This window comes from Staurois parvus, unplaced genomic scaffold, assembly GCF_062004578.1.
Source record: "Staurois parvus isolate SC_StPar_1 unplaced genomic scaffold, SC_StPar_1.0 ptg001381l, whole genome shotgun sequence".
Taxonomy (NCBI): Eukaryota; Metazoa; Chordata; class Amphibia; order Anura; family Ranidae; genus Staurois; species Staurois parvus.
The window spans coordinates 464,253-483,519 of record NW_028319177.1 but is presented as its reverse complement, the minus strand read 5'-3'; the positions used below and the strand labels follow the sequence as shown (position 1 = coordinate 483,519).

The following is a 19,267-nucleotide window of genomic DNA, read 5'->3' as shown; positions in this document are numbered from 1 at the left end:
ACTGCATTTGTGGTGTTTTACACAGGACATGACCCAAAAATGCAAATTGGGTGCGTTTTTGACAAATTTTCAATGTATTTCAGTGGAGAGGTGCCTTTTTGGTATGCTTTTTTTTAGCACACCAAAAAATGCAGCAAGCAGGATTGTATTAAATGCAGTGGACCTGCAATGGATTGGTGTGAAGAGTTCCATAGGAATTCACGGTCACACATTTTTCTTCTACTTTTCTAATGCAAAAACAGAAGAAAAAACGGATAAGTGTGAAAAAGAGTCCAAAGTCTGGTGCAGCTCTGCATAGAAACCAATCAGCTTCCAGGTTTCCCTGTCAAAGCTTCATTGAAGCAGCTGAAGGTAGAAGCTGATTGGCTCCCATGCACAGCTGCAGCAGATTTTGCACCCTCCAGTGTTAGGAAATCTCCCCCTTTGTGGTGTAGAAATGACTTTGAGGATAGTCCTCTTTTGCCCCCTTGCTGTTTGTGGTGAGTGGTGACATCCCAGCAGAGTGACGATGGACGACCCATGCTCAGTCACAGCGGATCCACATTTCATTCATTCTCTGTAATGAGCGGTTCTGGAACAATTGTCAGTCCAGGGAGCAGTGGGCGGAGTGATCCCTCCCTCCTGACTGGCTCCACCCTCAGCAGACCTCCTATATAAGAAGAAGTAGAAGAGCAGCTGATCACAAGTGTCTCTGATAAGGAAGCAGGATGGCAGATAATGTGAGTATGAGCACTGGTGGAAGCTGCAAGAGCTGAGCAAATGGCTTCTGTGGGGGATGGTGGGTGTGGCGGGTAATGGTGCGTATTGGTTTGCTTGGTGTGGACACAAGTTGGTGTTGGGCTGGTTTGATGTGGGTGGTGGAGGTATATGTATGAGCACTGGTGGAAGCTGCAAGAGCTAAGCGAATGGCTTCTGTGGGGGATGGTGGGTGTAGTGTGGTGGGTAGTGGTGAGTATTGGTTTGCTTGGTGTGGAGACAAGTTGGTGTCGGGCTGGTTTGATGTTGGTGGTGGAGGTATATGTATGAGCACTGGTGGAAGCTGCAAGAGCTGAGCAAATGGCTTCTGTGGGGGATGGTTGGTGCAGTGTTGAGGATGGTTTTGTGGGTTGTGGTTGGTATGGTGATGGGTGTAGTGTTGAGGTTGGTAGTATAGTGGTGCGGGTTGGTGGTGGTGGGTGTAGTGGTGCGGGTTGGTGGTGTAGTGTTGTGGGCTGAGGTTGGTGGTGGGTGTAATGCAGGGGCAGACTGACCATTTGGAAACTCTAGCACTGCCTGCGGTCAGTAGGGGGCCCCATGAGATGCCCCTGGTACACTTTTTTTTTTTTTTTTTTTTTTTTTTTTTTTTTTTTTTTCCATAGGCTTTTTTTGAGTTTGGGCAAGGACACAAGGGCCCTATGATCCTCTGTTGCTTGGGGGCCCAATGAGTTGCTAGTCTGCACCTGTTATGGTGTTGTGGGCTGAGGATTGTGGGTGTAAGGTTGCTAGATGTTGGCATTGGTTGGTATGTTGTTGCTGGAGGAGGCCATTGATATGTCAGGGGGGCATTTAGTTGCTGGGTTTGGGTGGTGATGGGTATAGATTGATGTAGGTAATGTTTAGTGTGTGTGTGTTGCCTATTTAGGGTGTGACAAATGCATTTTGCTGACCTCGCAGAGCTGGGTCTGCCTTCCTGGGTATTCTAAGGCTGGCCATACATTATACAATTATCTTCCGATTTTCTGCCCAATTTCCTTTAGATTTACCTTCAACTGTGTAGTGCAAGTGCCTGCCTAATTGGATACAACTGAAAGTGTTTAGGTTTGTCCTATTATCTGGAGATTTTTGGTTTAGATTTACCAAAAAACATATAATTGTATAATGTATGGCCAGCCTTAGTATTGGGTATATACTGGTATGGCTCTAACACTCCCTTCATTGACTCTTGATGACTCCTTTGTTCCATGCATCCCTTCTATCATTCTGTATATGTGATTATATTAACTTTTTTTCTGTGCAGTTTTATAAATGGTTATATTTTCAGATGTGACATGTTCATCCATTGTGCCAGATAATTGTTTCTATGCAGGATGGAAGCTGGGGGTGGGAAGGGGGTAGGGGAGATACTCCAGACCAATCAGACATTTGATGTACACATGGCAAACTGACATACTAAGCAGAATTCTATTCATACTGTACACACCAAGTACATGATTATTACCAAACATGAATGCTGGGTGGGCCTTGTCAGTCAGTAATTGTCACTGTCTGGTTGTCTGTAGATAGGACTCCAACTTGTATAAAGGTCAGATGACATGAACATTATAAGAATGTATTCTGTCATTAGACATTTGTGATCTGCTGGGGATGTCTGATCGTAATCCACTCAACCACACAAGATCCAACAAAGTGCTGCAACCCACAAAACCAAGTTTGAGTACAGTAACTGCAACCAACAGATGTCTCTTCTGTCTATAATCTGTGTGATAATTCCCCCCCCCCTCTATTATACGGGGTGTAATAATGCTCTCCTTTCTCCCATACAGATTGTTACCGTTAATAACCTCGGCCTCAAACCTGGTCACTCCGTGGAGGTGAAGGGCTTCATTCCGGAGGACTGTGAAGAGTACGTCTTATTTCTTTCCTCAGCTACCCATTATCTCTGTATAATTTGCCAGAAGATTAATGTAGGAAAGTGTGCTCTGTGTACAGAACATCCTACTGATCCAACCCCCCCCCCCCCCTTCCCCATCACCCACTAGGATTTTGGCATGTGTGGTCTCAGATACCTGACAGATTGACTCAGAACAAATTTTAGCTCAGTCATTTGGGCTTCTACATTGTGACAAAATTGTATCATATGAAATAACATGCATTGTTACCTTTTCTCCCTGACCCCAATAAACATTATAGCTGCAGGCACTATGGAGGAATTTATCCTCAAAATTAATAGAAAGCACTTCATCCCTACCACATACTTGGAGGTCCAACACCCCTGGCATAGCAACATGGAGTGAAAAGTCAAAGTAGTGACTTCTTGGCTCTTCCATCTCCTAGCAGGGACTCCTCAGCTCACCTTCTTGGCTTTAACTGGATAGTTCAGCTCCCCCTTCTAATGGTGACTCCTTAGCAAAATTCAACCTCCCTTCTACAGCAGTGACTCGACCAGACATGAATGACTTCACTATTTCTCTTGCAAATTTTCAGGATGAATTGTTTCACAGTGGCTTCAACTACAAATGTCAGTGAGGGACTGTCTCAAAGCTTATCGCTTGTTAAGAATATGTAGACAACCAGATGTCTATATCCAGGCTACAGGTCTGCTTTTCGTACAGTGATGTATTACCAGGACACCATGTATTAGCTGATATAATTTATGAATTGGGTGGCAGTAGTACCTCTGAAACCCATGGGAGTACCACTGGTCAATGACTCTAGCACTACATCCAACAAGATCAGCTGAGCAGAATAATGGCTTTCTGTCTTTCTAGGTTTGTCATAAACTTGGGCAAAAATGAGAGGAATCTTGTGCTACACTTTAATCCTCGATTCCTCTATGAAGGAGACAAGTACTTCATAGCCATGAACTCAAGGGAGAACAATGTCTGGGGAGAAGAGCGGAGGGAGAGTTTCTTCCCCTTCCAGAAGGGATCAGACACCATGGTACGTCTACACTGGGAGGGGCAGGACAAATGTTGGATGGGCAAAGTGGCATCATTGGACACCATATCCTTCTCTGAAAGATGCAGTAGGCAACCAGTGATGCCTTATGTCAAGGATATGTAGACTCTGATGCTTGCCCCTTCAGCTCCTTCCATGAAGGATGGCAACATCCCAGATGGGAAGATCTAATGGATTCTGCCATGCTGCCATTGTGATCTATGATATACTGCCTAGCAAATGGTTTCTGTTAGTCATATTAATGGTTGTCAAATTTACTTCAACACAAGGTGTGACATGAGGGATTTTGCATGTGTCATTGAAAACTAGATCTTTGTGAGATTATCCCCATTCCCTCTTCCTTTACAGTAATCTGACAAGGAGTGTCCCCTGTAAAGGCACAATCTAGGGAGTAGTGGGGGGGCTGGATGGGGACTTGTTTGTGTGCCCAGAATAATGGTCTTCTCATTTGCCCATCATGGTAGATGGGACCCTCATCCAAGGACATATGAACTGCAGATCTCAGTATTGATAACTGAGGCATAACCTTTCCTTTGCTATTAACATCAAATATTAAGCCCTGCCCCCTAGGATTTGCTGTCCAAATGCCAGAGCCCCAGTGCAGTTGAGTCACAGCACCTTCACAATGCTAATCACTGCCATGTAGTGTAGATGCATTGTAGAAATATGGCTTACAGAAGCCTCTCAACCTGTTGCCCTAGAGGAACCCATGAGATTTTTAGGTCTTTGGGGAACCCCTTTTTAAAATCCAATTCATTGGTAGTGAGTGGGAACAATTCCCCTTACATTGGTGGTAAGAATTAGAGATGAGCGAATCGAACCTGGCGAAGTGGAATTTGTTTCGAATATTGGGAAAAATTTGATTCGCACCGAATCTGAATATTAGCAAACTTCGGATGCGTGAATCGAATTTTCCCCGATCGGCCGATTTTCATCCCTTCTACAGCCGGCAAAAAGTGTCCCTGCAGAGAGCTCCGCTATTTCTGACAGTTCTCTGACAGTTCCTTCACATTTACAGCGGTTGAAACATTGTATCTATTTGTTTCCATTTAGGATACAGATGTTTTTATTCGGAAACAGATACAATGTTTCAACCGCTGTAAATGTGAAGGAACTGTCAGAAATAGCGGAGCTCTCTGCAGATACACTTTTTGCTGCACTGGAATTCTTCTTCTTTTCATCCTACTTCTTCATCCTCATCTTCTATCTTCTATCGACGGCACTCATCTGCATGTCATACTGACTGACAGTATTTCTCTTCCCCAGCAGACTCCAAGGGCATTTAAATTAAAGGTACAGTGTTCTGCACGAATATAAAGGCTCTCTGAAGCCTAGAAACCCTTTTTATAAGTTAAATTTGCAGCGAATAAATTCGTATCGAATCGATTTTATTCCATAAATTCGGCGAATCAGCCGAATCGAATTTTTGAATAATTTGCTCATCTCTAGTAAGAATGCCTCACTTACAGCAGTGGTCAAAATGCCACTTACAGGCAGTGAAAAGTTAATTGGTATCATGAAGCTGGCCCCCAAAATAAGCAGGCACCATCAAATGGCAGGTTAATCAGCCGAAGCTGAAGGAACCCTGGGTGGGTGAGTGGCTGGCAGACCAGGACTCAACTGGTTAACAGCTATTGATCTCCTGAGGGCTCCAATCATTGTTCTAGGGGACACTGTCACTAAAATTGCAACACAAAGAATACATGCACATATCTTCTGGAAAGGTTTTAGTTGATGTATTTGTGTATTGTCTGTACAGCCAGCAGTCATTGACTTGCCACCTTTTCTTACAGGTTTCCTTCTTGTTTGAGCTGGACAAGATCACCATACAACTACCTACAGGAAATCCTCTCACATTTCCAGTCCGCTTTACCATAAAGGAGATCTCCTACTTGGCTGTGACAGACCTCCAGCTAAAGTCCATCACACTGAAGTGAAGAATCCATCAATGGAGGAGCTGCCTGTCCCACATGTCCATATCCCGGCTCTGTGAAATGGCCAGAGTGGATGAAGAGGGTTTTCCTGTTTGCTAACACCCCTCCCTCCAATCTGCATGCTTGCTGCTCATGTAGACACATTGTGTTTTTGCTCAGATCATGTACTAGAAATGAATGTCATCCACATTTCAAATAAAATCCATTGAGCTCTATTGTGTCTGATCAATCTTTATTTTATTCAGCTCTAAACTGACTTCAGGTTTATTGCTGTGCTGGATAGCATCCCTGCCTGCTGTATAGCGCCCTCCTGCTGGAGGTTTGCTGCATTACATTCAAATGGCACGCCGTAAGAGGGTGCTAATGCTGCATTTTCTACATGCATAGGCTGATTTCTAGTCTTTCCAGTAAGACTAACTTTTTGATATGAAATGTTTTAAAAATGTCTGGCTCCCCCAAGCTTTAACCCTAGATTTTAATCAAAGGCTGATTTCACACCCTTTTGGTTTGGTGTGTGTGTGTGTGTGTGTGTGTGTGTGTGTGTGTGTGTGTGTGTGTGTGTGTGTGTGTGTGTGTGTGTGTGCCCTCCCGCTCACCCTGTCCTGTGCCTTTCATCTTCCACCCCATGTGTTCAGGGCAGCCTTTCATTCTGACTGTGAATACAGCAGTTCCCCAGTACGGTCGGGGGCAGCTTTAGCCTTGGTGTTGGGGTAGTAGGCTCTACAAAGGAAGAGTAGCAAACAGTGGCAGCAGCCACATAGAAAGGGTAGTGGTGCAAATTTGTATTTATAGCAGCAGCGCTATCCTTAATATTGATTGGACCCGGGGCAAACATTTTTCACCTGCAATTCCATACAATAGCAGCTAACCTGGAAAGCAAATCAGGCAGCCCATTGATTGCTGAAGGGTATGGTGTACACTACAGCTCACTGATTAGTTGCTAGTGGTTACAGCATGTGATTGGTTGATCGAGGTTATTGCACAATATTACCACTCACTGGTTGTTAGAGGTTACTGTAGATCATTGCTGATCACCCATTGGTTGCTAGAGGTTACTGTGCATCCTTACCACTTACTGAATGGTTGCTAGAGGTTACAGCACTTAATTATGTCTCACTCATTGGTTGCTGAAGGTTTCAGGACATCATCTCCTTACTGCCTGCACACCAGGACTGAAAACAGAGGCACATATTACTGACCAGTTCTATTAACCGGGCTTCAAAAATGAAATAAAGAAATCCTTTAGATCTTGTCCCACCTACCAGAACACCACTCAAGGATCACATTTTCTAAGCCTCTTGGGGCGCATATCAATTGAAAGTTTATCTAACAATAAATCTAAATAGGCCCATTGGTAAAAATCTTACTAAAAGTTTCAGCACATATTGGTGATCCTGGATTATGCCAATTGGTAAAATGGAGGTAAAGCTTCAGGCCAGCAGTTTACTAGAACAGGTTTTCCCAATGATGTGAGCAAACCATTTCAGATTAAACAGCTAAGCGCCTCATTCTATCATCTGCAGATGGATGGCCTGGTTGAACATTTTCAACAAAACCCTAAAACCTGTGCTTAAGCGGATGGCACAAAAGGATGAGAAAGATCCGGGAGTCATATTGCCGTCACTCCTGTTAACCATTTGTGCACCACTTCTAGCCTCCACCCCTTGAATTGGTACATGGAGGGAAATCCACCCTGGAGGACACTGAGCGGAGGTTAGTGGAGGGATTGGCAGAGAGGGGTGGAGGACACTGAATGAAAGCCAGTGGAGGGATTGGCAGAGAGGGATGAAGGACACTGAGCGGAGGCCAGTGGAGGGATTGGCAGAGAGGGGTGGAGGACACTGAGCGGAGGTCAGTGGAGGGATTGGCAGAGAGGGGTGGAGGACACTGAGTGGAGGCCAGTGAAGGGATTGGCAGAGAGAGGTGGAGGCCAGTGGAGGGATTGGCAGAGAGAGGTGGAGGCCAGTGAAGGGATTGGCAGAGAGGGGCAGCAGTTGCTGATCGGTTTGTAAGGTGTATGAGTCTAGCAGCAGCATTCATAATAGACTGAAGGGGGGATAGCCTGTGTAATGGTAGACCAGTGAGGAGGGAGTTGCAGTAATTGAGGTGAGATAAAACCAAGGCGTGGATGAGTTGTTTTGTGGTGTCATTGGTCAGGAAGGGGCGGGTTTTGGAAATGTTCTGGAGGTTGAGGAGGCAGGATTTAGCCAGTGAGTGGATGTGGTGCCCAAAGGAGAGGTCAGAGTCTAGGACTACGCCCAGCACCCTGGCATGAGGGGAAGGACCAATGGTTGTGCTGTTGATCTTAAAGGTAAAGTCATGAGTGGAGGATTGGGGGGGAGGTAATATTACAGCTCAGTTTTTGAAAGATTGAGTTTCCGGTAGGGGTGTGACATCCATGCTGATTTGTCGCTCAGTAGATTTGTGATACATGAGGAGATTGAGGGGGTGAGCTGGGGGAGTGGAGAGATAGATCTGGGTGTCATCAGCAAAATGGAAAATGGATCTTAACCCCTTCAGCACCAGAACTCTCCTCATGGCCGGTCATACTCGTCCTGCAGGAGATACATTCCACTACAACTTGGGACATCTGTACATCTGGGTATGAGAGGTCTGTGACAACTTCAATGCAATTTACCTTCAATTTGCTTGGGGCAAACACAGATCTAGACTCAGACAAAATACTTACCAACAAATAAATAAATAAACAAGGATACATTTAAAAAAGGAAACAGACTCGATGGAGCACTTGGATTTTATTCTGCTGTCACTTATCTTTGTTATTATATTTTTTATGTCTCATATTATGTGATCATATCCCCCCTTATGTATTATAAATGGAGATCATATCCCCCTTATGTATTATACATGGAGATCATATCCCCCCTTATGTATTATACATGGAGATCATATCCCCCCTTATGTATTATACATGGAGATCATATCCCCCCTTATGTATTATACATGGAGATCATATCCCCCCTTATGTATTATACATGGTGATCATATCCCCCCCTATGTATTATACATGGAGATCATATCCCCCCCTTATGTATTATACATGGAGATCATATCCCCCTTATGTATTATACATGGAGATCATATCCCACCTTATGTATTATACAAGGAGATCATATCCCCCCCTTATGTATTATACATGGAGATCATATCCCCCTTATGTATTATACATGGAGATCATATCCCCCCTTATGTATTATACATGGAGATCATATCCCCCCTTATGTATTATACATGGGGATCATATCCCCCCTTATGTATTATACATGGAGATCATATCCCCCCTTATGTATTATACATGGAGATCATATCCCCCCCTTATGTATTATACATGGAGATCATATCCCCCTTATGTATTATACATGGAGATCATATCCCCCTTATGAATTATACATGGAGATCATATCCCCCCTTATGTATTATACATGGTGATCATATCCCCCCCTTATGTATTATACATGGAGATCATATCACCCCCTTATGTAATATACATGGAGATCATATCCTTCCTTATGTATTATTCATGGAGATCATATCCCCCCCTTTTGTATTATACAGGGAGATCATATTCCCCCCCTTATGTATTATACATGGGGATCATATCCCCCCTTATGTATTATACATGGAGATCATATCTCCCCCTTATGTATTATACATGGAGATCATATCCCCCTTATGTATTATACATGGAGATCATATCCCACCCTTATGTATTATACATGGTGATTATATCCCCCTTATGTATTATACATGGAGATCATATCCCCCCTTATGTATTATACATGGAGATCATATCCCCCCTTATGTATTATACACGAAGATCATATCCCCCTTATGTATTATACATGGAGATCATATCCCCCCCTTATGTATTATACATGGAAATCATATCACCCCCTTATGTATTATACATGGAGATCATATCCTTCCTTATGTATTATTCATGGAGATCATATCCCCCCCTTTTGTATTATACAGGGAGATCATATTCCCCCCCTTATGTATTATACATGGGGATCATATCCCCCCTTATGTATTATACATGGAGATCATATCTCCACCTTTTGTATTATACATGGAGATCATATCCCCCTTATGTATTATACATGGAGATCATATCCCCCCCTTATATATTATACATGGTGATTATATCCCCCTTATGTATTATACATGGAGATCATATCCCCCCTTATGTATTATACATGGAGATCATATCCCCCTTATGTATTATACATGGAGATCATATCCCCCCTTATGTATTATACATGGTGATTATATCCCCCTTATGTATTATACATGGAGATCATATCCTTCCTTATGTATTATTCATGGAGATCATATCCCCCCCTTTTGTATTATACATGGAGATCATATCCCCCCCCTTATGTATTATACATGGAGATCATATCCCCCTTATGTATTATACATGGGGATCATATCCCCCTTATGTATTATACATGGAGATCATATCCCCCTTATGTATTATACATGGTGATTATATCCCCCTTATTTAATATACTTGGAGATCATATTCCCCTTATGTATTATACATGGAGATCATATCCCCCCTTATGTATTATACATGGTGATCATATCCCCCCTTAAGTATTATACATGGAGATCATATCCCTTCTTATGTATTATACATGGTGATCATATCCCCCCTTATGTATTATACATGGAGATCATATCCCACCTTATGTATTATACATGGTGATCATATCCCACCTTATGTATTATACATGGAGATCATATCCCCCCTTATGTATTATACATGGTGATCATATCCCCCCTTAAGTATTATACATGGAGATCATATCCCCCCTTATGTATTATACATGGTGATCATATCCCCCCTTATGTATTATACATGGAGATCATACCCCCCTTATGTATTATACATGGAGATCATATCCCCCCCTTATGTATTATACATGGAGATCATATCCCCCCTTATGTATTATACATGGAGATCATATCCCACCCTTATGTATTATACAGGGAGATCATATTCCCCCCCTTATGTATTATAAATGAGGATCATATCCCCCTTATGTATTATACATGGAGATCATATCTCCCCCTTATGTATTATACATGGCGATCATATCTCCCCCTTATGTATTATACATGGAGATCATATCCCCTTTATGTATTATACATGGAGATCATATCCCCCTTATGTATTATACATGGAGATCATATCCCCCCTTATGTATTATACATGGAGATCATATCCCCCCCTTATGTATTATACATGGAGATCATATCCCTCTTATGTATTATACATGGAGATCATATCCCCCTTATGTATTATACATGGAGATCATATCCCCCCTTATGTATTATACATGGGGATCATATCCCCCCTTATGTATTATACATGGAGATCATATCCCCCCTTATGTATTATACATGGAGATCATATCCCCCCCTTATGTATTATACATGGAGATCTTATCCCCCTTATGTATTATACATGGAGATCATATCCCCCTTATGAATTATACATGGAGATCATATCCCCCCTTATGTATTATACATGGTGATCATATCCCCCCCTTATGTATTATACATGGAGATCATATCACCCCCTTATGTAATATACATGGAGATCATATCCTTCCTTATGTATTATTCATGGAGATCATATCCCCCCCTTTTGTATTATACAGGGAGATCATATTCCCCCCCTTATGTATTATACATGGGGATCATATCCCCCCTTATGTATTATACATGGAGATCATATCTCCCCCTTATGTATTATACATGGAGATCATATCCCCCTTATGTATTATACATGGAGATCATATCCCACCCTTATGTATTATACATGGTGATTATATCCCCCTTATGTATTATACATGGAGATCATATCCCCCCTTATGTATTATACATGGAGATCATATCCCCCCTTATGTATTATACACGAAGATCATATCCCCCTTATGTATTATACATGGAGATCATATCCCCCCCTTATGTATTATACATGGAAATCATATCACCCCCTTATGTATTATACTTGGAGATCATATCCTTCCTTATGTATTATTCATGGAGATCATATCCCCCCCTTTTGTATTATACAGGGAGATCATATTCCCCCCCTTATGTATTATACATGGGGATCATATCCCCCCTTATGTATTATACATGGAGATCATATCTCCACCTTTTGTATTATACATGGAGATCATATCCCCCTTATGTATTATACATGGAGATCATATCCCCCCCTTATATATTATACATGGTGATTATATCCCCCTTATGTATTATACATGGAGATCATATCCCCCCTTATGTATTATACATGGAGATCATATCCCCCTTATGTATTATACATGGAGATCATATCCCCCCTTATGTATTATACATGGTGATTATATCCCCCTTATGTATTATACATGGAGATCATATCCTTCCTTATGTATTATTCATGGAGATCATATCCCCCCCTTTTGTATTATACATGGATATCATATCCCCCCCCTTATGTATTATACATGGAGATCATATCCCCCTTATGTATTATACATGGGGATCATATCCCCCTTATGTATTATACATGGAGATCATATCCCCCTTATGTATTATACATGGTGATTATATCCCCCTTATTTATTATACTTGGAGATCATATTCCCCTTATGTATTATACATGGAGATCATATCCCCCCTTATGTATTATACATGGTGATCATATCCCCCCTTAAGTATTATACATGGAGATCATATCCCCCCTTATGTATTATACATGGTGATCATATCCCCCCTTATGTATTATACATGGAGATCATATCCCACCTTATGTATTATACATGGTGATCATATCCCACCTTATGTATTATACATGGAGATCATATCCCCCCTTATGTATTATACATGGTGATCATATCCCCCCTTAAGTATTATACATGGAGATCATATCCCCCCTTATGTATTATACATGGTGATCATATCCCCCCTTATGTATTATACATGGAGATCATACCCCCCTTATGTATTATACATGGAGATCATATCCCCCCCTTATGTATTATACATGGAGATCATATCCCCCCTTATGTATTATACATGGAGATCATATCCCACCCTTATGTATTATACAGGGAGATCATATTCCCCCCCTTATGTATTATAAATGAGGATCATATCCCCCTTATGTATTATACATGGAGATCATATCTCCCCCTTATGTATTATACATGGCGATCATATCTCCCCCTTATGTATTATACATGGAGATCATATCCCCTTTATGTATTATACATGGAGATCATATCCCCCTTATGTATTATACATGGAGATCATATCCCCCCTTATGTATTATACATGGAGATCATATCCCCCCCTTATGTATTATACATGGAGATCATATCCCCCTTATGTATTATACATGGAGATCATATCCCCCTTATGTATTATACATGGAGATCATATCCCCCCTTATGTATTATACATGGAGATCTTATCCCCCCTTATGTATTATACATGGGGATCATATCCCCCTTATGTATTATACATGGGGATCATATCCCCCCTTATGTATTATACATGGAGATCATATCCCCCTTATGTATTATACATGGAGATCATATCCCCCTTATGTATTATACATGGAGATCATATCTCCCCCTTATGTATTATACATGGAGATTATATCCCCCCCCTTATGTATTATACATGGTGATTATATCCCCCTTATGTATTATACATGGAGATCATATCCCCCCCTTATGTATTATACATGGAGATCATATCCCCCCTTATGCATTATACATGGAGATCATATCCCCCCCTTATGTATTATAAATGGAGATCATATCCTTCCTTATGTATTATACATGGAGATCATATCCCCCCCTTATGTATTATACAGGGAGATCATATTCCCCCCCTTATGTATTATACATGGAGATCATATCCCCTTTATGTATTATACATGGAGATCATATCCCCCTTATGTATTATACATGGAGATCATATCCCCCTTATGTATTATACATGGGGATCATATCCCCCTTATGTATTATACATGGGGATCATATCCCCCCTTATGAATTATACATGGAGATCATATCTCCCCCTTATGTATTATACATGGAGATCATATCCCCCTTATGTATTATAAATGGTGATTATATCCCCCCCTTATTTATTATACTTGGAGATCATATCCCCTTTTATGTATTAAACATGGAGATCATATCCCCCCCTTATGTATTATACATGGAGATCATATTCCCCTTATGTATTATACATGGAGATCATATCCCCCCTTATGTATTATACATGGAGATCATATCCCCCCTTATGTATTATACATGGTGATCATATCCCCCCTTAAGTATTATACATGGAGATCATATCCCCCCTTATGTATTATACATTGTGATCATATCCCCCCTTATGTATTATACATGGAGATCATATCCCCCCTTATGTATTATACATGGAGATCATACCCCCTTTATGTATTATACATGGAGATCATACCCCCTTTATGTATTATACATGGAGATCATATCCCCCCCTTATGTATTATACATGGAGATCATATCCCCCCTTATGTATTATACATGGAGATCATATCCCCCCCTTATGTATTATACATGGAGATCATATCACCCCCTTATGTATTATACATGGAGATCATATCCCCCATTATGTATTATACAGGGAGATCATATTCCCCCCCTTATGTATTATACATGGGGATCATATCCCCCTTATGTATTATACATGGGGATCATATCCCCCCTTATGTATTATACATGGATATCATATCTCCCCCTTATGTATTATACACGGAGATCATATCCCCCCTTATGTATTATACACGGAGATCATATCCCCCCTTATGTATTATACATGGAGATCATATCCCCCTTATGTATTATACATGGAGATCATATCCCCCTTATGTATTATACATGGAGATCATATCTCCCTTATGTATTATACATGGTGATCATATCCCCCCTTATGTATTATACATGGAGATCATATCCCCCCTCATGTATTATACATGGAGATCATATCCCCCTTATGAATTATACATGGTGATCATATCCCCCCTTATGTATTATACATGGAGATCATATCCCCCCTTATGTATTATACACAAAGATCATATCCCCCCTTATGTATTATACATGGAGATCATATCCCCCCCTTATGTATTATACATGGAGATCATATCCCCCCTTATGTATTATACATGGAGATCATATCCCCCCTTATGTATTATACATGGAGATCATATCCCCCCTTATGTATTATACATGGAGATCATATCCCCCCTTATGTATTATACATGGAGATCATATCACCCCCTTATGTATTATAAATGGAGATCATATCCTTCCTTATGTATTATTCATGGAGATCATATCCCCCCCTTTTGTATTATACAGGGAGATCATATTCCCCCCCTTATGTATTATACATGGGGATCATATCCCCCCTTATGTATTATACATGGAGATCATATCTCCCCCTTATGTATTATACATGGAGATCATATCCCCCTTATGTATTATACATGGAGATCATATCCCCCCCTTATGTATTATACATGGTGATTATATCCCCCTTATGTATTATACATGGAGATCATATCCCCCTTAAGTATTATACATGGAGATTATATCCCCCCCCTTATGTATTATACATGGAGATTATATCCCCCTTATGTATTATACATGGGAATCATATCCCCCCTTATGTATTATACATGGATATCATATCTCCCCCTTATGTATTATACATGGAGATCATATCCCCCTTATGTATTATACATGGAGATCATATCCTCCTTATGTATTATACATGGTGATCATATCCCCCCCTTATGTATTATACATGGTGATTATATCCCCCTTATGTATTATACATGGAGATCATATCCCCCTTAAGTATTATACATGGAGATTATATCCCACCCTTATGTATTATACATGGAGATTATATCCCCCTTATGTATTATACATGGGAATCATATCCCCCCTTATGTATTATACATGGAGATCATATCCCCCTTATGTATTAAACATGGTGATTATATCCCCCTTATTTATTATACTTGGAGATCATATCCCCTTTTATGTATTAAACATGGAGATCATATCCCCCCCTTATGTTTTATACATGGAGATCATATTCCCCTTATGTATTATACATGGAGATCATATCCCCCCTTATGTATTATACATGGAGATCATATCCCCCCCTTATGTATTATACATGAAGATCATGTCCCCCCTTATGTATTATACATGGTGATCATATCCCCCCTTAAGTATTATACATGGAGATCATATCCCCCCTTATGTATTATACATGGTGATCATATCCCCCCTTATGTATTATACATGGAGATCATATCCCCCCTTATGTATTATACATGGAGATCATATCCCCCTTATGTATTATACATGGAGATCATACCCCCCTTATGTATTATACATGGAGATCATATCCCCCCCTTATGTATTATACATGGAGATCATATCCCCCCTTATGTATTATACATGGAGATCATATCCCCCCTTATGTATTATACATGGAGATCATATCACCCCCTTATGTATTATACATGGAGATCATATCCTTCCTTATGTATTATACATGGAGATCATATCCCCCCTTATGTATTATACATGGAGATCAAACTCCCCCTTATGTATTATACAGGGAGATCATATTCCCCCCCTTATGTATTATACATGGAGATCATATCCCCCTTATGTATTATACATGGATATCATATCCCCCCCTTATGTATTATACATGGAGATCATATCCCCCCTTATGTATTATACATGGAGATCATAACCCCCCCTTATGTATTATACATGGAGATCATATCCCCCCCTTATGTATTATACATGGAGATCATATCCCCCCCTTATGTATTATACATGGAGATCATGTCTCCCCCTTATGTATTATACATGGGGATCATATCCCCCTTATGTATTATACATGGGGATCATATCCCCCTTATGTATTATACATGGAGATCATATCCCCCCCCTTATGTATTATACATGGAGATCATATCCCCCCTTATGTATTATACATGGAGATCATATCCCCCTTATGTATTATACATGGAGATCATATCCCCCTTATGTATTATACATGGAGATCATATCCCCCCTCATGTATTATACATGGAGATCATATCCCCCCTCATGAATTATACATGGTGATCATATCCCCCCTTATGTATTATACATGGAGATCATATCCCCCCTTATATATTATACATGGAGATCATATCCCCCCTTATGTATTATACATGGAGATCATATCCTCCTTATGTATTATACACGAAGATCATATCCCCCTTATGTATTATAGATGGAGATCATACCCCCTTTATGTATTATACATGGAGATCATACCCCCTTTATGTATTATACATGGAGATCATATCCCCCCCTTATGTATTATACATGGAGAACATATCCCCCCTTATTTATTATACATGGAGATCATATCCCCCCCTTATGTATTATACATGGAGATCATATCACCCCCTTATGTATTATACATGGAGATCATATCCCCCATTATGTATTATACAGGGAGATCATATTCCCCCCCTTATGTATTATACATGGGGATCATATCCCCCTTATGTATTATACATGGGGATCATATCCCCCCTTATGTATTATACATGGATATCATATCTCCCCCTTATGTATTATACATGGAGATCATATCCCCCTTATGTATTATACATGGAGATCATATCTCCCTTATGTATTATACATGGTGATCATATCCCCCCTTATGTATTATACATGGAGATCATATCCCCCCTCATGTATTATACATGGAGATCATATCCCCCTTATGAATTATACATGGTGATCATATCCCCCCTTATGTATTATACATGGAGATCATATCCCCCCTTATGTATTATACACAAAGATCATATCCCCCCTTATGTATTATACATGGAGATCATACCCCCTTTATGTATTATACATGGAGATCATACCCCCTTTATGTATTATACATGGAGATCATATCCCCCCCTTATGTATTATACATGGAGATCATATCCCCCCTTATGTATTATACATGGAGATCATATCCCCCCTTATGTATTATACATGGAGATCATATCCCCCCCTTATGTATTATACATGGAGATCATATCCCCCCCTTATGTATTATACATGGAGATCATATCCCCCCCTTATGTATTATACATGGAGATCATATCCCCCATTATGTATTATACAGGGAGATCATATTCCCCCCCTTATGTATTATACATGGGGATCATATCCCCCTTATGTATTATACATGGGGATCATATCCCCCCTTATGTATTATACATGGATATCATATCTCCCCCTTATGTATTATACATGGAGATCATATCCCCCTTATGTATTATACATGGAGATCATATCTCCCTTATGTATTATACATGGTGATCATATCCCCCCTTATGTATTATACATGGAGATCATATCCCCCCTCATGTATTATACATGGAGATCATATCCCCCTTATGAATTATACATGGTGATCATATCCCCCCTTATGTATTATACATGGAGATCATATCCCCCCTTATGTATTATACACAAAGATCATATCCCCCCTTATGTATTATACATGGAGATCATATCCCCCCCTTATGTATTATACATGGAGATCATATCCCCCCTTATGTATTATACATGGAGATCATATCCCCCCTTATGTATTATACATGGAGATCATATCCCCCCTTATGTATTATACATGGAGATCATATCACCCCCTTATGTATTATAAATGGAGATCATATCCTTCCTTATGTATTATTCATGGAGATCATATCCCCCCCTTTTGTATTATACAGGGAGATCATATTCCCCCCCTTATGTATTATACATGGGGATCATATCCCCCCTTATGTATTATACATGGAGATCATATCTCCCCCTTATGTATTATACATGGAGATCATATCCCCCTTATGTATTATACATGGAGATCATATCCCCCCCTTATGTATTATACATGGTGATTATATCCCCCTTATGTATTATACATGGAGATCATATCCCCCTTAAGTATTATACATGGAGATTATATCCCCCCCCTTATGTATTATACATGGAGATTATATCCCCCTTATGTATTATACATGGGAATCATATCCCCCCTTATGTATTATACATGGATATCATATCTCCCCCTTATGTATTATACATGGAGATCATATCCCCCTTATGTATTATACATGGAGATCATATCCTCCTTATGTATTATACATGGTGATCATATCCCCCCCTTATGTATTATACATGGTGATTATATCCCCCTTATGTATTATACATGGAGATCATATCCCCCTTAAGTATTATACATGGAGATTATATCCCCCCCTTATTTATTATACATGGAGATTATATCCCCCTTATGTATTATACATGGGAATCATATCCCCCCTTATGTATTATACATGGAGATCATATCCCCCTTATGTATTAAACATGGTGATTATATCCCCCTTATTTATTATACTTGGAGATCATATCCCCTTTTATGTATTAAACATGGAGATCATATCCCCCCCTTATGTTTTATACATGGAGATCATATTCCCCTTATGTATTATACATGGAGAT

At 40.2% G+C, this 19,267-nt stretch overlaps 2 protein-coding genes across 4 annotated transcripts in view; one reads left to right on the top strand and one right to left on the bottom strand.

The window, feature by feature from the left end:
* LOC149436291 (galectin-1-like) overlaps positions 1 to 19,267 on the bottom strand; it is a 391,735-nt gene that overhangs the window by 347,653 nt on the left and 24,815 nt on the right. The gene's annotated exons all lie outside the window — the stretch shown is intronic.
* LOC149436293 (galectin-1-like) lies at positions 692 to 5,806 on the top strand. Its single transcript, XM_089661763.1, has 4 exons — positions 692 to 719; positions 2,523 to 2,602; positions 3,468 to 3,639; positions 5,451 to 5,806. The coding sequence occupies exons 1-4, from the start codon at positions 708 to 710 to the stop codon at positions 5,592 to 5,594; spliced, it is 408 nt and encodes a 135-aa protein (XP_089517889.1). The 5' UTR covers positions 692 to 707; the 3' UTR covers positions 5,595 to 5,806.